The 23679-nt window shown below is 37.3% G+C and overlaps 1 protein-coding gene across 2 annotated transcripts in view; it reads left to right on the top strand.

Moving 5' to 3' along the window:
* LOC140150630 (uncharacterized) overlaps positions 1–22670 on the top strand; it is a 69286-nt gene extending 46616 nt beyond the window's left edge. Inside the window, exons 1-5 of one of the 2 annotated variants that reach the window (XM_072172689.1) lie at positions 14764–14871; positions 15536–15667; positions 17961–17981; positions 18616–18741; positions 22162–22670. In XM_072172689.1, the coding sequence (XP_072028790.1) occupies positions 14781–14871; positions 15536–15667; positions 17961–17981; positions 18616–18701 (330 nt within the window). In that variant the 5' untranslated portion in view covers positions 14764–14780 and the 3' untranslated portion in view covers positions 18702–18741; positions 22162–22670. Of the gene's footprint in view, positions 1–14763; positions 14872–15535; positions 15668–17960; positions 17982–18615; positions 18742–22161 lie in introns of those variants that run through there. The other variant, XR_011858824.1, reaches the window with a different exon arrangement.
* The last annotated feature ends 1009 nt before the right edge of the window (positions 22671–23679 follow it).

Here is a 23679-nt window from a genome sequence, read left to right on the forward strand (position 1 = left end):
CCTGATTGTGCCTGATTAATTTATTTGTTGCATTATGCTTTCAGACTTCAGAGGAACTGTTGTTGAATAACGGGGTGTGCCCAACTGAGAAGTGCCGGAGAAGGTATGTATACTTTACAATGCAATATATTTTTCTAATGTTTGCTGCATGTATACATTGACTGTCAAAATTCTGTCCTGATAATTGATTCACACCAACATTGCAACAGCAACTTGCTTTCTTCAGCTGTTGAAATTTAAAATATAAAACTGCATTAAATTGTGTTTTGTTATATTGCGCAAGTCCATATAATACTGAAAACTTTTCATGCAAGTATGATATTGTAATGTAATTTGTAATATTGTAATGTAATTTGTGTAAGGTAAGTATGTAAAGTAAGGTAATGTAAATATTGTAAGGTAAATTGTAGGTCAAGACTTCTACTAATGCACAGCTGTTTCAATTTAAATTCCCTTTAAATCATGGCACCAAAATCTTCCTGTGACAAAAGCCACCCCGACCACCCTGGTCGTGGACCATGTGCAGTGTGCCATAAACAAAACCTCCCATCAAAGTACTGGCACATTATTCAAAGTGATGGCCTGCCACATCATACCAGACTTGTGAATAACTTGACCAAAAGGGGAATTGGCAACCATTTTCTTTGTTGTATAACTGCAAGCTTTAATCATTGTTGAATAACTGCAAGCAAGTGCATGCGGTGGGAGATAGATTCTAGTCACTCGGATCTTCACAAGTTGCATTGATTTGTGGAAGCCCCACAAGAAACAAACTGGGAAGTTGGTATGCATGGAGAAAAATGTATCACTGTTAAAAAATAAAAGGCGCAAGGTACTATATTAACCATCTATCTCTGTTTTGTTTTTGTCTTGCAGATGGAAAGGTTTGTACATATGGAGTTCATTTGACTCAACACAATTTAAGGCATAGTGCCATGCTTACAACCTACACATTCGTGGAAACTCATGTTGTGAAGCTGGAGGAATACTGCCTTCCTTTTTATTGATTTGATTTACGGTGGCATGATGACCAATGCTTGCAACCAATGACGTGTGGTGTGAAGCTGGATCAAATGTGCCACCTTTTTATTTGATTCACAATGGTATAAACTATGCCCAATGCTTGCAACCAATAAAGTGATGTGAAGCTTGAGATACAACTATGCCACCTTATTATACTAACCAGTGATTGGAAAATAGCTGCCACACTAGTGAGATGTTTGCAACCAATCACCAATGGTGTGAAGCTGGATACAAATATATCATGATCAAGGAATATGAGTCTAAAGTTAATTTTTATTAGTTCCGCAGTCCAGGAAATGCAGATACGCACTGGTGAATTGCGATCGCGTAGAAGGGACAACTTGACAAGGTCGTCTACTATGCGCCGCGCCAACCAATGGGTAAACCGACTTGTTATCAAGTTTGTTGATCAGCCAATCAGCGTGATTGTTTATCTCTTCTGTTTGTACGCTCATACACGCTTGGCGCACAGCTCATGAGCTCAGACCGCGGAAGTTATAAACAATTAACTTTAATGTCAGCAATTTTCAGGTTTGATTATTAGCAATTATTCATTCAAACACCATTAAAAGTGGACTTTTCACTGTTAGAAATAAAATTAAACAAGACTAACAACGGTTTATATCAATAACTCAAAATCAATATCAGGACCATTAGACTCATTATCTTGTGCCAACTTTCAGAGGAAAATTTCAACTCAGCAGATTTCACCTTGAAGTTCTTTGCTGATTGTGACAAAATATATAAAATTAATATTTTGCCTCAATTACAAATTTATAACACCTTTGTTTGAAATCTTACAATACTGCTATTGAGATTTTTCTGAATTTCCCATATTACCGCATTATGTCCAATTTTTGTTTGTTTGCATTTTTAACATCTTGTTAAGTTTTTTTAAATAGTTTCTTAACACTTTTTTTATTTTCCTTATAATTAGCTGCAATTAAGATGCAACTAATGTACAGAACAATCCTGTACATTATTAACTGTAATACTAATAGTAATACTATTATTTACTATAAATATGCTATATTGTATTGTCCATTTGGCTCCCTCAAGACAGTGATGTTTGCACTTTGACATACGTTGCAGGTGTACAGATGTAGCGCTTTTGATCGCGCATGTAAACGCACCAATTCATCTCACGCGAGTTAATACTACACGCACTAGAGCATGCACTGATTTTACGATCTCGAGCAAGCCAAATGGATCCCTACAGTGTTAAGATGGATCAAATGAAATCTCTGCATTACTGATCAATTATTTTCCAACAAGCTATCGAAGCACGGTCTTTTTCTCAGATCTATCACATTTTCAGTATATTAACTCACTTTGGGTCACAATGATAGGTACATAGATGGGGTACAGAGCTTAAAGGATGGGGTATGAGCATTTGGACAGTATTTTGTGGGACATGAGCAGGGACAAACGATTTGCGCGGAACTTTTTCCGCGCAATCTCCACGCAATTGGCTATTTTTTCCTATGGGCATTTGCATTGAAAAAAAAAGTTCCGCACAATCTCCGCGCAATTGGCCATTTTTTTCCGCGCAAATCATTTGTCCCTGGACATGAGAGCACATCAGACATCGAATTGCATTTTGAATACGAAGAATGTCGTTCTGATATCAAATAATTTTGATTTTTTTTTTTGAAATTTGCAAGTTTTAAACATCTGATGATGTACTTAAACTTAAAGTGTATGTAGCTGGGATGAAAACCCAAAAAAAAAAAAAAAAATTTTTGTCCTTTCGTATTGAAGATACAGATTTTTCCCCCAAAACACACAAAAAAATATATGTCTTTTGGGCAAAAATGTATGTCTCCAAATATGAAAAGTCAAAATTTTCAATGGATCGTCTGCTTTTCCTTCCAGCTACATACATTTTAAGTACATATAACTAGATTTATAAAGTTAACATCAAGGACTGTTATATCAAAAATTTTAAAAAATATCAAATTTTGTCATAAAATTTGTATTATATCGCGAATTTTAAAAATGAAAATTATTTGATATCAGAATGACATTCTTCGTACTCAGAATTCAATTTGATATGTCTGATGTGCTCTCATATCCCACAAAAATACTGTCCAAACGCTCATTCCAGAGCCCTTAAGGTCCATATACTCCAAATATTTGATATAGAAGATTCCTTCAACAAGTATTTGTTATGCAATCTATTTCAATTCCCCGGTACATGTAATTCTATCTTTTAACAAAATAATGTTAGTTGACCGAAAATCAAAATTTATGTTGGTTGATTGATATATATTATTGATTTTACATAATCAAACATTCATTATAAATTAAACCTTTGGCTGCAATAGAATAGGATTTTATTAAATAACAAATACAATGTTGCATCAAATATTCTATGTCAAATAAAAAGTAATTGTTAAATTTATTGTTTGTCTTTCAAAATTTATTTAGTGATAATTACAAATATTTATTATTATTTTTGTGTATAATGTACTTTATGATATTATATACGGTAATTTATGTTGCAAAATACAGGAAACTTGTTAACACGAAATTGCTGGGGCTAATGAATTAAGTTTGTGGCATCATGAGTTTATTTATAAACTTGAGACTCTAAAATCACTGTTATCAGACATTTTGGTTAAGAGTGTGTTAACAAGTTTCCACTGTATAAAAACTTTTCAGATCTATTGTTTTATATATTATTAGAATTAATTTCACTTGCACATTAGTCTTGTTATTACTAATATATAATTTACACTAACAAATCATAAAGAATCATACGTGCCAAATTAAGTTATATGATTTGAAAGCTCTCAATTTTTGGTTTGATTTATTTCAGAAATTCATTAAACAAAATTAATTTAATACCTTATTATACATGTATATAGCTAATTTCTTTAGGCAAATGCATTTTTTTAAATTTCAGAATCCAAAATCCATTCCATATAAGAATTTTTTTAAATCAATTTGAAGTGCTGGAATACAATACAATGTTTACACCAAATTGTGGTTTCATCAAATTACAAATCCCTAAATATCTAAATGAGAGCAAGGAGTAATTTAGAAATGGAGAGGGGTGGGATGGTAAAACAGGAATGGGAAGGAATGGTAAGACTAGAGGGGGATCAATGGGTAGGGATGGTAAGACAGGAAAATAGTGAGGAATGGTACGACGAATGGGGAGGGATGCTGCAACAGGAATGGGGAGGGATGGTGTGACAGGAATGGGTAGGGATGGTACGACAGGGATGGTACGACAGGAATGGGGAGGGATGGTGTGACAGGAATGGGTAGGGATGGTACGACAGGGATGGTACGACAGGAATGGGGAGGGATGGTGTGACAGGAATGGGTAGGGATGGTACGACAGGGATGGTACGACAGGAATGGGGAGGGATGGTGTGACAGGAATGGGTAGGGATGGTACGACAGGGATGGGTAGGGATGGTACGACAGGAATGGGGAGGGATGGTGTGACAGGAATGGGTAGGGATGGTACGACAGGGATGGTACGACAGGAATGGGGAGGGATGGTAAGACAGTAATCAATGGAAATGGATTGTAAGATAGAAATGGAGAAGGGTAATATAGAAATGGAGAGGGGGTAAGACACAATTCACCTTTCGGGAAATACCATAAGCCTTTGTGGGTAGACCTCTGATGTTGTCATGCCGATGTACACATTGTTACTGCGCACTTCATGGCTTTCAAATGCACAGTAACGATGTTCGCTAAATGATGTACACATTGGCGTGGTGTCAAAGGACCACATCTCAGGTCTACATGCAAAGGCTTATGGGATTTACAAAAAATGTGAATTGGATAGGTGTACATGGAGGGTATGACAATGAAGACTCATTTCAGAAAAAGTGTTTGTTTTATATGTGGTGCATAATTGTGGTATTAAATGGCATGTGTATGCAATCTAAAGAATTGAAATGTATTGTTACATAAATAATGATGACTTGTGTAACCCTTATCTTCAGATATGGTACTTGAATTTGTGCTTTTTTTGTAGTACAAACTTTTGTTGATACAATAGTTGAATCATTTTCTTACGATCCGTGACCATTCATAGCATACCTTTGTTTCTCTGTGGATTTGACTAGATGGACATATTCTAAGAAAAAATAGCTCCTATGTCCCTCCCAAAATGGCGGGAAAATCTATTTATAGCTCATTTGTCAAAATGGCCGCCGGTGACATTTTGAAAAACATGAATATCTATATACCATGTTCTGGATAGGCTATAATGACAAATAATATGCCGTTTTCCACTATCTTTGGCATGTCCAACCTTTTAAGATAAAATTCAAAGTGTTGAGAGGTCATCTTGACCTCTAAATCCAAGATGGCCGCCAGTTACATATTGAAAAACATGAAAATCGATATATCGTGAAGTGGATAGCCTATAGTAACAAACAATGTGTCGTTTTCAACTATATTTGGCATGCAAAACCGTTTAAGATCATATTCAAAGAGTTTGGGGTCACATTGACCCCTAAATCCAAGATGGCCGCCAGCGCCATATTGACAAAAACATGAAAATCTATATACCATGAAGTGGATAGGCTATACTGACAAACAATGTGTCGTTTTCCACTATTTTTGGCATGCCAAATCTTTTTTTGTCATATTCAAAGTCTTTGGGGGTCATCTTGAACCCTAAATCCAAGATGGCCGCCAGCGTCTTATTGAAAAACATGAAAATCGATATATCATGAAGTAAATGTGTCGTTTTCAACTATTTTTGGCATGCAATACCATTTAGGATCATATTCAAAGAGTTTGGCGTCACCTTGACCCCTAAATCCAAGATGGCCGCCAGCACCATATTGACAAAAACATGAAGTGGATAGTGGACTATTTTTGGCATGCCAAACCTTTTCATGTCGTATTCAAAGTGTTTGGTGCGCATCTTGACCCCTAAATCCAAGATGACTGTCTAAGCCATGTCGAAAAATATGAACGATATTTAAGATGTGACACACATGAGGCCAATGCTTATTTTTACTCAATTACTTTTTACTCAGTTACCTTTGTTCTTTCAGGAAAGTTGCACGTTAAGAGCATGTGATGGAGAACAGAACAGACACTGAAGAGCTACAGAGCAACCAAGAGACTGATAAACTAGTATGCATGCTGAAAGATCATTGCCCTGTAAAAGACAGTGTAGAAAAAGTAGAGAAATGGGAGAACATTAAGGACAAATTTTTACAATGGAAGGGCCTTGATAAATTTCAACATGTCAATACAACAGTGGAATGGAATAAAGGACCTAAGGGTTATCATATGCATGCTACCTGTTGTACCACGATGTCTAACACACACGCTCACTGCCAAGCCACAAAACGCAAGCACAAATCTGAGAAAAAAAAGGCTGGGATGTCCGGTCAGCAATCATTTTTCTCAGGACCTCCTCCCAAGAAACTTCGTTCAAGTATAGGTGTTCTGCATGATAAGGCATTGTGCGTCCACAAAAGTCTGGTAACCGGGACAAAAACACTTTTGTTACTTTTGACACAAGATGCATGGAGAAGATTCAAGGCACACACTATCTACATTGCAGATGAGGATACAAGAGAGCGGTTAGATACGTTTATAACGTCAATCCCAGACAGCAAACAGCATTTGGCTTGGAAATCAGATACCACCGTCATTGCTGGCGTCAATATGTCAGCAATCAAGCGAGAGATCATCTCAGTGAAAATGCAGAACATCTACAGCATGTTAACCTTCGGGAGGCTCAAGCTTTGTTCTTGCAACATATCCAACAGGTCATATTTAAAGATCGTGAAATACGCACCCTTGAAGGATTACATTCGCATTACTTCAAACTATGGGCACTTTTCCCAAGTAAGGTCCAGCTACCTCAAGGAACTTCTGATTAAAGAATTTGGACAAGTCATAGGATTTCATGTACGTATTCAGAAGAAAGTGAGCTTGTGTATGATACAAGCACTTCCGATACATACATCGAGGCCGCGCTGTTATCACTGGAAGTAACGGATGACCAGTTGGTCAATAATGTCGCAACACGACTCAGAACAGGTCATCAAAACAACCACTGTTCCTTGGGCCCCGTATATACATGAGGTGGAGCAAGCTGAGCTCCTACTAAAGTTCATTACCTGGTTGAAAAAACCTAACACAGGTTTAACTGATGACAACCCAAACGTCCGATCAATTGCGTCAATCTTAGGGAGAGATCGTTATTTACGACAGGGGTGATTGTTAAGTTTAAAAGGGGGAATCTGACAATTTTGAGTAGACGCGAGGGGGGAAAGCAAATTTTCAAATTCCGCCCTTGTTTTCACGAATTTCTCCATTTAAAACTTAACAATCCCCCCCCTGGTTAAACAAAAACCTTCCCCCCCCCCGATAAAAAAATCGGGTCCCCCCCTTCAAAATGCCAACCCCTATCGTAAATAACGATTGCTCTCTAAGATTGACGAAATTGATCAGACCTTTGGGTTGTCATCAGCTGAACCTGTGTTCGGTTTTTTCAACCAGTTAGTAGGAGCTCACTAAAGTTTTCATCTTGCTCCAACTCATGTATGTACGGGGGCCAAGGAATAGTGGTTCTTTTGATGACCTGTTCTCTAAGTCGTGTTGCGACATTGTTGACCAACTGGTCATCCGTTACTGCTGTTGATAACAGCGCGGCCTCGATGTATGTACCGGCAGCTCTTGTATCATACACAAGCTCACTAACATTCTTCTGAATACGTTCGTGAAATCCTATGACTTTGATCAGAAGTTCCTTGAGGTAGCTGGACCTTACTTGGGAAAAGTGCCCGTAGTTTGAAGTAATGCTAATGTAATCTTGGAGCAGTCCTTCAAGGGTGCGTATTTCACGATCTTTAAATATGACTTGTTCGATATGTTGAAAGAACAAAGCTTGAGCCTCCCGAAGGTTAACATGCTGTAGATGTTCTGCATTTTCACTGAGATTATCTCTCGCTCTGACATATTGACGCCAGCAATGACGGTGGTATCTGATTTCCAAGCCAAAGGCTGTTTGCCTCTCTGGGATTGACGTTATAAACGTATCTAACCGCTCTCTTGTATCCTCAATATCCTGCAATGTAGATAGTGTGTGCCTTGAATCTTCTCCATGCATCTTGTGTCAAAAGTAACAAAAATGTTTTTGTCCCGGTTACCAGACTTTTGTGGACGCACAATGCCTAATCATGCAGAACACCTATACTTGAACGAAGTTTCTTGGGAGGAGGTCCTGAGAAAGATGATTACTGACCGGACATCCCAGCCTTTTTTTTTTTATTTCTCAGATTTTTGTGCTTGCGTTTTGTGGCTTGGCAGTGAGCGTGTGTGTTAGATATCGTGGTACAACAAGTAGCATGCATATAATAACCCTTAGGTTCTTTATCACATTCCACTGTTGTATTGACATGTTGAAATTTATCAAGGCCCTTCCATTGTAAAAATTTGTCCATAATGTTATCCCATTTCTCTACTTTTTCTAAACTGTCTTTTACAGGGCAATGATCTTTCAGCATGCATTCTAGTTTATCAGTCTCTTGGTTGCTCTGTAGCTCTTAAGTGTCTGTTCTGTTCTCCATCACATGCTCTTAACGTGCAACTTCCCTGAAAGAACAAAGGTACCACTTTCAAAATCTATAGTATAAGTAATTGAGTAAAAATAGGCATTGGCCTCATGTGTGTCACATCTTAAATATCGATGTTCATGTTTTTCGACATGGCTTAGACAGTCATCTTGGATTTAGGGGTCAAGATGCCCCAAACACTTTGAATACGACATGACAAGGTTTGGCATGCCAAAAATAGTAGAATATTGGTCAGTATAGCCTATCCAATTCATCTTTTTGTCAATATGGTGCTGGCGGCCATCTTGGATTTAGGAGTCAAGGTGACCCCAAACTCTTTGAATATGATCTTAAATGGTTTTGCATGCCAAAAATAGTTGAAAACGACACATTGTTGGTTATTATAGTCAATCCACTTCATGATATATCGATTTTCATGTTTTTCAATATGACGCTGGCGGCCATCTTAGATTTAGGGTTCAAGATGACCCCCAAACACTTTGAATATGACAAAAAAAGAGTTGGCATGCCAAAAACAGTTGAAAACGACACATTGTTTGTCAGTATAGCCTATCCACTTCATGGTATATAGATTTTCATGTTTTTGTCAATATGGCGCTGGCGGCCATCTTGGATTTAGGGATCAATGTGACCCCAAACTCTTTGAATATGATCTTAAACGGTTTTGCATGCCAAATATAGTTGAAAACGACACATTGTTTGTTATTATAGCCTATCCACTTCATGATATATCGATTTTCATGTTTTTCAATATGGAACTGGCGGCCATCTTGGATTTAGGGGTCAAGATGACCTCTCAACACTTTGAATTTTATCTTAAAAGGTTGGGCATGCCAAAGATAGTGGAAAACGGCATATTATTTGTCATTGTAGCCCATCCAGAACATGGTATATAGATATTCATGTTTTTCAAAATGTCACCGGCGGCCATTTTGAAAAACGAGCTATAAATAGATTTTCCCGCCATTTTTGGGAGGGACATAGGAGCTATTTTTTCTTAGAATATGTCCATCTAGTCAAATCCACAGAGAAACAAAGGTATGCTATGAATGGTCACGGATCGTAAGAAAATGATTCAACTACAATGTGGTGCATAATGGTGCATGGTGGTATGAAAAATGGTGAATGGCTTGTAGATGATATGACGATTTATGATACCGTCATCTTCAGTAATGGTACTTGAATTTGTGCTGTTATGTCGTACAGACTGTTTGTTTACAATGTGGTGCATGGTGGTATTAAAATGGTGAATGGCTTGTGTATTATGCAAATGCAAAGAATTGTAATGTATTGTTAATACAAAGTGAAATGTAAATGTATAAGAACATGTCCCTGGCATAGCGGGTGGTCAAGAGCATGAACCATTGATATGAATGATACAATTACCTCAAAGAATTGGAATGGTATTAGTCATCAAATGGAGACATGCTAAAACCCAAAATACATTTGTATTTTTGAAAATGTGCTACTTGAATTCAAATGACATAAACTGTCATGATAGAGTGAATTTTAAGTGATAAGTGTAATGTTTAATGTAGGTGACTGACCCATGTTGTGGTAAATAAAATGGCTGTGAAGAACTCATATAGTTGTTAAGAAATTTGTGACAAATTTCTGTTTGATACAAAATAAAATGTGATTAGAAAATATTTGAACCAATGTGTGTTTTGTTAGCTGTAGTTGTGATTGACCAAGAGCAGGAGATGTAATTCCGATCCAGCAAATGTCCTGATGAGGCTAAACTATAAAAAAAAAAGCTATGTCTCAAAGCAATTGGCAGTTCCAAACACGAATGCGGTTGTTTTTTTAAGAATTTTTTTTAAAGATTTAAAAAAAATTTGAATTAATTAATATGTCATTTGCTAGTGTTCTTTTACTTAAAAGTACACAGCATAAAATTTAGGTTCTTTTACACAAAGAAAAACGGCAAAAACTAAAAAAAAGGAAACAAAAATTATTTTTTGTCATTTCAACCGAAATGGACGTGCTAAGAAAAACAAAATTTGCATGGGCGCTTTGAGACGGGACTTTTTTAACCTATGTATGAACCAAAAGTGAGTCATCAAATTTTTTTGGTGAGGGCTCATTCCAGGCCTTGGGACTCGCTGGATATGATTGAGGGGGGGGCACTATTTTTTAAATAGAATTTGTCAAATTTTGATTCCAATGAGGAGGGCATGCCACGCCCCTATAAGACTGTGCCACAGAGTCCATCTCAATCTCATCCGAGCAAGCACAGGCCATTTGTGTATTCTTGTATCTGCAATCCAGTCCAAGTGCAGAGTCCCAAAACTATAGTACAACCGGAGTCCAGCGAGTCTGTATCCAGCAAAAGTATAATGACATGTTGATCATCCAAATTCAAAATCACTGTAAAAAAAGGCCACCAAATTTTAGGATCCGATCGGACTCATTATGTTTTGATGAATCCAAGTGTGTGAAAATATCGGAGCCAAAACATAATAATGATAAAATTAGATGCTTTACGCCCAATATTTATTGGTCTTGCTATGATTTTTAAAATATTGTACTCGACCATAGCTCTACCAATAGATATGGGCTCAATCGATCCAATTTTATATCATTACTTGCCCGGGTTCATCAAGTACCATCCCCCCGAGTCCAATATGCTTCCCTCCCAGCTATTCCCCAAGTGGGTTCATATCTGTCCTTCATAGAAATAGTGGGTACTCGTTATGAAGGGGCTTTTGGCATGATAGGCCTATTATCACTTCTACTAAATGCTGCTACTCATCAAAGCCTGTTCAGCATCCGTACCTGTGAATGTCATCTGATAGTGATAGGCATATTTGAGTTAATAGTGAAAACGAGGAATTTTAATTTGCGCGGATATTGAAAACAGCATTCGCGGGAAATTCACTAAACTGTAATTTAGAAGTCTCTTCATAATAAATAAATACTTCAAATCAAACATTTCTGCTCGGGATACGTTTTGTTTATTTACATAGTTTGGGAATCCCGAATCGGGATTCCCCGTGACGTAGCCGACCTCGCTGATTTGACTGTTTTAAGTTATTTACGAAAATGTGAAATAAACAGTGATTGTGATAAGGAAAAATAAAAAAATAAATATTTTTCATGTAAAAATATTTAATTCTATCATTTCTTTATGAACGTAAGTGAGAATTTGAATTTATTGGAACATTTAAGATGGGGATGCGTGACCAAGGTCATAGAGGCTGAGCTGCAACTCAAACTTCCGCGAATCTCCGTCTGGCGCACGGGTTTCCGAATTTTGCACTGCTTAATCTTCGCACGTTGATATGATTTATGGCTGTCTTATCCCTGGAGAGTACTTGGAAACTTCATTATAGTGTTTATTATGACAGTGGCTACCTCTGGATTTACTTCAAATTTTTGAGCAAATACGGGAAATATTAAAAAAAAAAAGTATTAACGCCACGAACATCCAGATTTTAGTGATTTCATGACATGACTTGCAGCCAAAACACGGCGATTTTTTCCGATATAATCATCTCGAAATTCCTCCTGAATACATTTAAGACAAGCATTGGAATGATATTTCACAATATAGGTAAGCAGTTTTGTAACAGGTCTTCCGATTTTGAAAGGAATTCACTGTGTTTGTGCCTTGGTGCATTATAAAATTTGCGACAGTAAAATTTAAAAAATTTAAAAATGTGAAGGGCGCCATCATAGCTAATAAATCGCCGAGGTCACTCAATGGACGTCGTACTATACACAAATGATAAAGAGAAATAAACATGCCATCATGCAGTTATTGTTAACTACATACATGTATGCACACAACACAGGGGCACTCACAATAGGCAATTGAACCCTACTGGTAGCGCTATTGTTGTCGCTGGGACGAACTAGTTAGTATCATATATCAAAAAAGTATAAAAGCTATGATTTTAATACTTTCTCTATGTTTCAATTACTTATTCTTTTGCACATATCTGAATCTTCAACCCGATACAAGCTTTAATAACGGGGGAACATACATTTTTTTTTTTTTTATTTCCTACCATCTATCCAAACTCGTCGTGTTATTCCAATGCACATTTTACTTCACCGGGCAGCCCTTTTTTGATCATATTTTGAAGATTGGTGTCATAAAACCGTCATAGGTACAAATTTAGTACTCTCTGTCAATCAATTATGGCTTATTCTCTACATGTCAATATTTAAATAATTGGCATAGTCCTTATAATAACGGTCGTCTGCCTTGATGAGTAAATGACAGCAAACAGCTGCAAACCAGTGAAAAATATCCCAAAACTTGGTCAGTGGAGCTCAGCTGGTACATGTCAATAGAGTCATTATCGATTGGATTAGTCGTCCGTAGCGGACAATTCGGTCGCTCATTGGATCAATATTATCAGGTGGCAATTAATTTGCATTGGACATGTATGGGAAGGGTAGTGCAGTGGGCATGGATGGTCAGGATGGTAGGGATGGTTGGGATGTCTCTGGCATATAGGAGGGGTAGTGGGCATGGATGGTCATCGTGCTAAGGATGGATCAGGATGGTAGGGAGGGTTGGGATGCATCTGGCATATGAAAGGGGTAGTGGTCATGGATGGTCAGGATGCTAGGGATGATCAGGATGGTAGGGAGGGTTGGGAATGGGGATGCATCTGGCATATGGGAGGGGTAGTGATCATGGATGGTCAGGATGGTAGGGCTGGTCAGGATAGTAGGGAGGGTTGGAGTGCATCTGACATATGGGAGGGGTAGTGGTTATGGATGGTAGGGATGGTCAGGATGGTAGGGGAGGTTTGGGATGCATCTGGCATATGGGAGGGGTAGTGTGCATGGATGGTTATCGTGCTAGGGATGGTCAGGATGGTAGGGAGGGTTGGGATGCATCTGGTATATGGGAGGGGGAGTGGGTATGGATGGTAGTGAGGGTTGGGATGCATCTGACATATGGAAGGGGTAGTGGGCATGGATGGCAGGGACGGTCAGGATGGTAGGGTGGGTTGGGATGCATCTGAGATATGGGAGGGATAGTGGGTATGGATGGCCAGGATCGTAGGGAGGGTTGGGATGCATCTGGCATATGGGAATGGTAGTGGGCATGGATGGACAGGAAGGTAGTGATGGTCAGGATGGTAGGGAGGGTTGGGATGCATCTGGCTTTTGGGAGGGGCAGTGGGTATGGATGGTCAGGATGGTAGGGATGGTCAGGGTGGTAGGGAGGGTTTGGATGCATTTGACATATGGGAGGGGTAGTGGGTATGGATGGTCAGGATGGTAGGGATGGTAAGGATGGTAGGGAGGGTTGGGATGCATATGGCATATGGGAGGGGTAGTGGGCATGGATGGTCAGGATGGTAGGGATGGACAGGATGGTAGGGAGGGTTGGGATGTATCTGGCATGTGGGAGGGGTAGTGGGCATGGATGGTCAGGATGGTAGGGACCCATCTCCATTTCTGTTACTATGGTTGCTTTACTTTACAGCCTTTTTATATTTACCTGTTAATAATGTTAATGGTAAATGGAAGATTCTTGAAGAGGGCTTCATACTACAGAGGATGAAACAGCCTAGGTGAGGTGAGGTGAGGTTGATGGGTCCATTTCACAATCCTTTACAACTTGTTCAGTGCTTTATGTTCTCTTTTTAAATTCACTTACAATTTTCCAGGTCGTCATCTCCTCACTGGCACCTCTGATTTTTTAGTATTGACACACTGAATTCCTTTATGACTTTTTTATACAATCCTCATTGCCTTCACTTTATAAATTTCATCAGCTATGTGCCCTATTAGAATTACCACCTGCTTTCACCCAACTTTACCCTGTTAAATTACATTGAATACCTCCTCTGATAATAAATACTGTAAATTTCCTCAAATATGCATTGTTACCCATATCCATACTCTAACACCAGCACCTTCCTCTTTTAATATTTAAGGCATAATCAATTCCTCAATATTTTGCACAAGTGTCTTCCTCTTTTCCATACAGTAGCTTTACTGCTTCACCTATTAACTTATTATCTTTACTCTACTCTCTTCCTCTTTTTTCCCCGCTTCCCTTTTTTTCCTTCCCTTTCCTCAATGCATTTTTTTCTCAATTTTGACTGTCATTTCATAGGTTTTTTTAAGGTTTCAATGATGAAGCAATGTTATTCGATTTTCTAACGAATCGTCAACTTCCTATTTTTCTTTGTAACAGAATCACTACATACCAAAATGCGGCTTATATACGTCACCAGCCTCCTGGTAGCCATCATCAGTAGCCAATCTGTTGATTCGACGGACCCACCACCGTCCGGCAGCACTGGTATAATTGAAATTATATAATTATTTTATTTAGTTTGGGCAATATTTTTGTGGGAGTTGAGAGCACATCAGACATATCGAATTGCGTTCTGAATACGAAGAATGTACTTCTGATATCAAATAATTTTGATTCCTTTTTTTTATTTTTTTATATAATACTAATTTTATGACAAATTTTTACTAAAATTTGTCCAGGGCCCCTTTTTTGCATCATGCCCCAGTTACAAGTGTTTGTGAACGGTCCCTAAATTATCATGTTCTCTTTTTTCTGCATTGTTATTTTGTAACGTTTCCAGCTCATTAGGAAACGAATTTGGAAAAAAAACCCTTCTGTTAATAAATACTATGCTGAGCCACCAGCCTGGGTGGCTCACGCTCCAGTAATTTCAGATGATTAAGCTCAGTAATACATCAAAGAATGTCTTCCAATTCATGAAAACAAATAGATAATTAGCTTATATGATTAAAAGCTTAGAGGGAAGGTCTTGCTGCTCAGCGAGTGTTTGTAATTATCAGACAGTTTTCTCCAAATTCATTCTCTAATGTCATGCATGTGTTATAGAGCAAAATATAACTATAGGCCTATATACGACGTATTTATACTTAAGCCTACCTAATTATAGAACGATGTTAATGAATTCTTTTTTATACTATTCCCCCACCAGATACCAACGGATGTGCTGGCTTACATTTGCCCCCTTTTACTGTGCCCTGTCTTAACGGTGATACCTGTACCGAGGGTAGTTTACAGTATACGTGTCAATGTGGATGTAGTTGGACAGAAAACGTACAAGTCAGTAAGTTGACTATACTTAGGGTGAAGTAAAATTAAATATTAAACTATTCATACTTACTTATTGTTTGATGTGGCTACTAAGGGTCATTTATCTTTTCAGTTTTCGTAAGTCGTTTGTTCAGATACGAAAACGCAAGGGATGAAGTAAGTTTACTGTAATCTGACTTCATTGTTAAAGGCCCATTCAGTGCTTTGCCCATCCGGTCGATCGTAAAAATCGTCAAAATTCAGATTTTGGTACCTTTGTCATTGTCATAAATATGTAAACATAGCCTGCTAGTGGTTCAGCCGAATGAAAGCCGTGTATTTAAGACAAAAATTTGGAATTTATATGAATCTGTAATTTACACTTTCGCTAGGATCACTGAATGGGTCTTTAAATCAACCTATTTCAATAGAGGTGGATGCTGTGTCAATAAAGGCTGAAGAGACAAGATTACGGAACACCGGTGTTTTTAATGGTCTAGCGCCCTCGTCTTTGATGTTGGTAAATTAATATGACAAAATGCCAATCTGAATGAAAAGGTCTACTTTTTTCTGTAAAAACATGAAAAACGTTGAAAATAGGCCCTTAAATCACAAAAGGTCCGCTTATGGGCCGGTCTCACCCCCCCCCCCCCAATAAATCCTGGTTACGGGCCTGTCCAGGGTCGCAGTGTCGCCCTTCCCTCGTATCAATGTCTATCTCCCTATTCTGCTTCCTCCTCCGAATGATCAGTCTCCACGCTCCCTTCTCTTTCCTCTCGAGTTCTTCTCTTTCTAGTCTTTCCGTCTCTCCCTTTCCTCTCTTTCTTCCTCGCCCCCTCCCACTCTCACATGTTCAGTGTGTCAATCTCAAGTATCCCCTCCCTCTTTGCGAAATTTATCAGTATGATCCATGACTGAAAATAAGCTCTGCAAAAATAAACATTTAAAATAAACCCGAGTCTTGAATATAGGCCCAACCGATTATCAAATTAGCTTGCCATTGTTACGAATGAATAGGATAAATTATCTTTGCTCCAATGCAATTCTTTTTGTATTGCATTTCAATATAAAACATGATTAACAAATCGTCACTTGTACGCGCCTCATTGGGAGATATTTGGCTATTTCAGACGGTCGTTTCCTCGCCAATATGAAAGACTTTTACTTATAACTTGGCAACATGGTTTGTATATTATATTTCAATGCTAGACTATTTTTACGAGCCACTCACGCCTAGGCGTAAGTGCATATACACCAAACGCAAGTCAAGTGAAGCCGTACATCTTTATACCGCGAATTTAGGACCGTAAAATTTACACTCCTCTTTTGTCTAGATTAGCACCAACCCTCTCATCTCAGGTTTTCATGTCAGAAATTAACATAACTTACGGAAACGAATACAAATAATTATTGACTTGCTTCAAATTATTACTAAGCTATTATGAGGTCTATTATACTACCATATCCACAAGCAATCTCACTTCTCTGATGCACTGGGCAGCAGGAATCATGTTTCCAGACCACTTGACAAGTTTACTACATGAATCACACCAGGGTACCAGCTGGCAATTTTGGGGTGGAGTTAAGAAGTTGTTGTGAAGTTGTCAATTTATGTAGGGAGTCACAAGATGACCACAGATAGTGGGTTTATTTTATTAAAAAAGACTGATTTCAATACAATTTTAGCCTGTTAAGGGGTCAAGGTGTATCGGTGGTAGTGGTCATAAAATTTTTGTTGCCGAAATAGGGGCGGTGCCAATTTCATTGACGCCGACTTCGTAAATTTGGGAACCCACCCCCTTTTGAAGAAAATGATAGCCCCCTAATAACCTTAGCTAATATGCGGGCATTGAAATCACGTAACGTAATTTGATTCGATACCGACAGGTTAGAGCACTGGGCTATGAATCCAAAGTCCGCTTAAGGCGAGATAACTACAGGTAGTACCCTGTGAATGAAATCCAGGAAAGTCAAGAAGACGATAACTATAATTGAAGACCGAATTAAATCGACTAGTTTGCGTCTGACGTCAGGGTAAAGGCGCGACGTGATTGGTTGCTGATCTGCGCAGTACAGCATTTTTGGTCTGATTGACAGAACGTCATACACAAACTAGTCCTTTTAATTCGGTCTTCAATTTATAGACTAAGTCTTGCTCAAATTCCGTTTGAAAGTGTAGTTTATTTTAATAAACTACACTTTCAAAAAAGTACTATACCCAATTAACACCATTTGATTGTGACTTAGTTGGTCATAAACTTCCTGGCTGTGATTAATGAAATGTCTTGATTATGCTGATTTATTTTTTACCTTACTCTACCACCCAGGTATTCAGACGGCCGCTCCAGGTAAGTTAAAGTCAGTGAACTGTGAGCATGGTGAGGTTATTTAATTTTCAAAGCCTAATTTGTCATTAGTTGCAGAGAAAAAATGTGGAACACTTCAAAAATAGAGAATTTTGAAAGAGATTATTGAAATTCGTCAAACCATATTGGTTCACAAGAACTCATTTCACGACATATTTTTTACAGCTGCTGATATCCATAACAAATCCTTTTCATGTTTAGACAAAATAATTTCATGGCAGATTGCATTTGCTAGACTTCCTCATTTCAACTGCTGATTCCCATAATTATTCTCTTCCAATGTTTCAAATATTAAAGTTCCCTCGCACTACACAAGATATGTGTTTGTTTTTTAATACGAACCCGATTTTTTTCTGTCCTAAATCATGACATGTATCTTAATTTAGTTCTGATATCTCAGAGAATGATAATGATAAAAGAAGATGTAGATTCCACATCGCGGCCGTGATATCGCGATTTATTTTAGAGCACATTTTAATTTCATCGCACAATGCCGCGATGTTTTAAAACATTGCAGCATCGCATCGCACTGCGAGGTGGAGTATGAATCGATCTTAACTCACCTAGTAGTGCGGATTATGACTATATTGCTCCTTAATTTATGAATTAATTGCAGCTACTGACGCATGTACGCCTAACCCTTGTCCAAACGGTGCTTTGTGTTTTGGTACCGACACATATACATGTGAAATGGATTACTAGTTCTATTATGTGATCTACAGACCTGGTCAATTTATTAAAGGTATGTTTTAAGTTTCTTATAGCTGTGTTGTTTTATGTCGCCTACATAATATTTAAAATTAACATGTTTACAATTCATTTCACACTAATTTGGAGTAACCTTATTGCTGTACCTGTATTATGATCAATTGAGAGCCTCATTAAGGGAATGGGTATGAACGTTTAGACAGTATTTATTGTGGGACATTAGAGCACATCAGACATATCGAATTGCACTCTGAATACGAAGAATGTCTTTCTGATAGCAAATCATTTTCATGTTTTGAAATTCACGATATAATACAACTTTTATGACAAATTATTAAAATTTGATATTTTTCACATTTTTGATAATTATATAACAGTCCTCGAAGTAAATTTTATAAATCTAATGACATATTCTTAAAGTGTATGTAGCTGGGAGGAAAAGCCGACGTTCAATTGAAAATTTTGACATTTCATATTGAAGATATGGATTTTATCCCCAAAAGACCTAATTTTTTTGGTGTTTTGGGAAAAATATCTTCAATACGAAAGGTCAAAATTTTCAATTGATCGTCGGCTTTTTCATCCCACCTACATACACTTTAAGTATAAATCATCAGATTTATAAAGTTTACTTCGAGTACTGTTGAATATAAAAAATATCAATTCTTAATCATTTGCCATAAAATGTGTATTACATTGCGAATTTCAAAAATCAAAATTATTTGATATCAGAAGGACATTCTTCGTATTGAGAATGTAATTCGATATGTCTGATGTGCTCTAATGTCCCACAATAAATACTGTCCAAACGTTCATACCCCACCCCTTAAGGTTACTAACTATTTTAAACTGCTGCGATTTGGTAGTGCATAGCACCTTGCGAATGGTGGTTAGCTTTGACAAAAATTGCATTGATCATTTCATAGCGAGTGTGTAGAAGAATTCAAATATCACAGATAAATTGTACTTTTGTAGCTTGTAGAGCCTGTGGTTATTACAACACATTTGTAATCAGGCAAGTGTTATTTTTCAATAATATATTGATTTAGATAATGAAATCGGACTGCAGTTTTGGTAATTTTGCTTAAATGATACCGGCGAGTGTCCGCGTGTTTCTGATTTCGGGACTGCTTGGAAAGTACAATGCATAAGGCTCGCAGTTAGTCTCGACATTTGAAAGGGCGTAAATTCATTTTTGGATACGCCCCTATTATAGTTAGGTAATACTCACACACATTCCCTATATGTATATGGTTGAATCCCCGGGGTTGAATCCAACCAAAAGTGTCCACGGGCCAAAAATAAAAGTCCAAAATAAAAACGTCTCTACAATTTTTTCATTTTGCCCATTGATTGATGGCATGTTGGCCTTATAGGAACCAAAAGTGCCATTACTAATCTTGAAAATTAAATCCAGGACGTGTGATAGTAAATGTGACATCAAAACCCAATGTTACCTACGAATACCACTAGGATGCTTTCACTATCGCAATACTAATCAACCTAAAACAAATGGAATATTCACATTAACGCCTTTTTCGTGTAATGTAGACCACGGGGTGTCAGGAAATAGCTAGCTCAACCAGAAGATATTTGTTTTTATTTTTATAACGCGATCAATATGATCTTAGTCAATTTATGCTAGTTTATTTTTGAAAATGAAGTTAAGGTCAGTTTCTGTATTTTATTTATCAAATGAGTATGAATAAATTTACATATTGTATAAGAACGACTGGGATATCTGTTTTCAGGAATATTAGGAATTATACGCATACACCTAATGCTTTATAAAATGATAGGTGAAGAACCCCGGGTATTCGTAGGTAACATGAGCGATTTAACAATTTCTATATTGAGTTTAGAGGTTCAAATTTTGCTATTATGATAATGAATGAATAAAATTGTAGTTTTTAGATCTCTTTCAGATGGTACGTCCAAATGAATAAGTGCTTTTACCTTAGATCAAAAACTTTTTGATGCTTTTAGCAAGATTTTGAACACTTCAGTTTGATATACAAGTAGTTAAAATGCAAATTTACATAATAAATAATTGTTGAATGAATCCGTATATGGGTAATAATATTGTCCGGGGTACCGCTTAAAGTTTTTGACAATTAATTGCCATTGGTAGCGACACTTCATTACACATGTCATGTATTATGATGTATTCGTAAGTAACATTTTCAGTATTATTTTGTAGGTAAGAATTAGACTTTTGGTGGATATCACAATCAAATCTTCATTTTATAAAGCACTTTGAATGTATTATTTTCTTTATGTGCGTTTATTGATACTTGAGACCCTATCATGTATATTTAATGTCGGTTCACAGTGGTTGAAAGAGGATTGAAGTAAGAAACAAAGGCACTAAAGGGACTTTAATTTGCTTAATTGCACACAAATCGCTTAAAACCGTTATTGCAGACTTGTGAAGTTCATCTTGGAGTCAATTACGTCTTGTGGTCTTTCGTTTGTGGGCAACTATAATTAGCTTTATACTAGGGTCCACCACTGTGTTGTCTAGAGCATAACGAGGTTAAGAAAAATATACCGTTGGGTCATGTACGCCCTTTATGTGGAGGGCAAGTTCGCCCTCGTTTTCTCCAGGTGAACTCCCGGGGCGGACTCGCCTCATCGGCGAATTATGCAAAATATTAATGAAAATACCTTTCAACAAGGTAAAACTACATGGCAAGCATGTTTTTGAAAGTTTTAACTTAAAAGTTGTATCGGTATTACATGGACTCATACCACCGTTTCTACATACACCATAATATTCCACGAAGTAAATATCAATCATCATTAAGTTGCTCACATTGGACCCCTACATTAGCTTAGGCCTACATTATCATATCTATCAAATGAGTTTAGAGAATGACTGCCCAACATTTGCATTGAATATGTTATTGTTATGCATTATTTTAACCTGTTATTTTTATTGGGGCGAACTTACCACACCATATGGGTGAACCTGCCCCAGCATGGCCGTACTTACCGCACTAAGCAAATTTGTTTGTTTGCTGTACTCTGTTGCTATTGTAAGGCTTGCAGTCTTAAGATTTGGGTCGTATAGTATGTAGCAAAGACAAAGGGCTTTCACATGGGCCAACCAGGTCACTTCTAACCTCGAAGTTGACATCGCTAGGCAAGGGCGAACACTCCCCGGTCTCCCCTACTGTTTATTTCTGCAGGGTAATACATTGGTCTTATAGAAAAATAGTCAAGGAAGCCACTGTTAACATTTATATTTCCATATGTATTGCAGATATTGAGTCATGACAAATAATTTCCCCGGGAAAATCATGCACATGGGGAAAAATAAAATCCGTTTCAATAGCATTTCTCGTTTATCTTTCCTTGTGAATTTGGGCTTCAAAAATCGGAATTAAATAAAGTAAAACCAATTCTATCAGATATGATAATTATTGTAATAACCAATCTTTTGTTCATACAGATACCGGGTAATTGAAGAGTGCGCATCCAGTTCATGTGATAATGGAGGCCAGTGCATCGATGGGATCAACTATTATATACCTGTTTTCGGGATTCACCGCACTACAAAAACAGCACAGCAACACTTGACAAACACTTGAACACTTAATAAACACTTGTTTGTACAGTAAAGGTGTAGGGGTGTTAATTTATAAACACTAAAAGAAACACTAAAATACGTAAAAATATGAAGATGTTTATTTTTTTAACACAAGATAGTGTTAAAAATATAAAGATCTCATATTTTTACGTGTTTTGCTGTTTTTAACACTCCTAATACCTTCACTGTACAAACAAGTGTTTATTAAGTGTTGAAGTGTTTATTAAGTCTTTGTAAAATACTATCAAAGTTATTAACCTCATCACTCAGTGAACGGTAGTGAGCGCAAAGATAAATAGTTCTACAGAAAATGTCAAGAAATCGGGAATTTCACAGCTATAATAAAAAATAAATATCTAAAAAGAATAAGAAGAGTTCACATTATACGAGTATTTATTACATAACGATGTTTTAGACATGCTAAATATCATTTTTAAAAAGAAATCTTATTCACAGGGGTTGATGTACATAGATCGCTCGATCACTTGTTCAAAAAGTTCAAAAAAGATAACTAAGTCGAAGCCAACCAATTTGCATGTACTATATGAACGATAATTGTACAAGGATTACTTGGCGACTTCAAAATCTGAAGAAAAAATCGCCTTCGGCTTAAAAATCCGGTAAAACTTGAAAATTTATCAAATTCAGCTCAAAATCCAAGATGGCGGCCGTAAAGTGAAAATTGTCAGAAGAAGAAAACTAAATCGAAGCCAAGCCATTAACATGTCTCACATGATAGGTAATTGCATACAGATTAATTGACTTTAAAATGAAGAACAAATTGGTCTTTGGTTTCAAAATGCACAAAATGGCAAAAGTCCAAAATGGCGGGTATACGAATAAATGATCCGGGCCAACACCTGTGTATTAAGTTATTAATGTAACCGTACAAAAGATGACCACCGGTCCCCTCCTCGTTTTTCTGAGGGGAGGGGTCTTAATCGTGATCATTAAATGGTACAGAACATCATTTATGCATCATTACGTTGCACTATTAAGGGAGCTCAATGACCCCTACCCTCAGCTATGTGAGGAGGGGGCCGTGAGATCATCATTTGTGCGGTTATACATTAATGATTTTCCCCACCCCCGGGGATACATTGAGGGCATCTTATACCCACTAATGTGACGTATAGACCCAACCACACATCACGAATACAAACCCATCTCAATATGTGACTTGACCTTGGTGACGTTTGAAAAATTGCTTCAAAATCGACATTTTAGATTCTATTTTTTCCCCTCCCCCAAGATGTGGGTGATAGCGGATATTTGTAATGAGTGAATTTTGTCTACAACTTAGGAAACAAGTGATTTAGTAAAAGATCAAGCACACTTTTTAAAGGACTTTTATTCACCTGATCCTTTTTAAAATTATTT

The sequence above is a fragment of the Amphiura filiformis genome, chromosome 4 (assembly GCF_039555335.1).
Source record: "Amphiura filiformis chromosome 4, Afil_fr2py, whole genome shotgun sequence".
Taxonomy (NCBI): Eukaryota; Metazoa; Echinodermata; class Ophiuroidea; order Amphilepidida; family Amphiuridae; genus Amphiura; species Amphiura filiformis.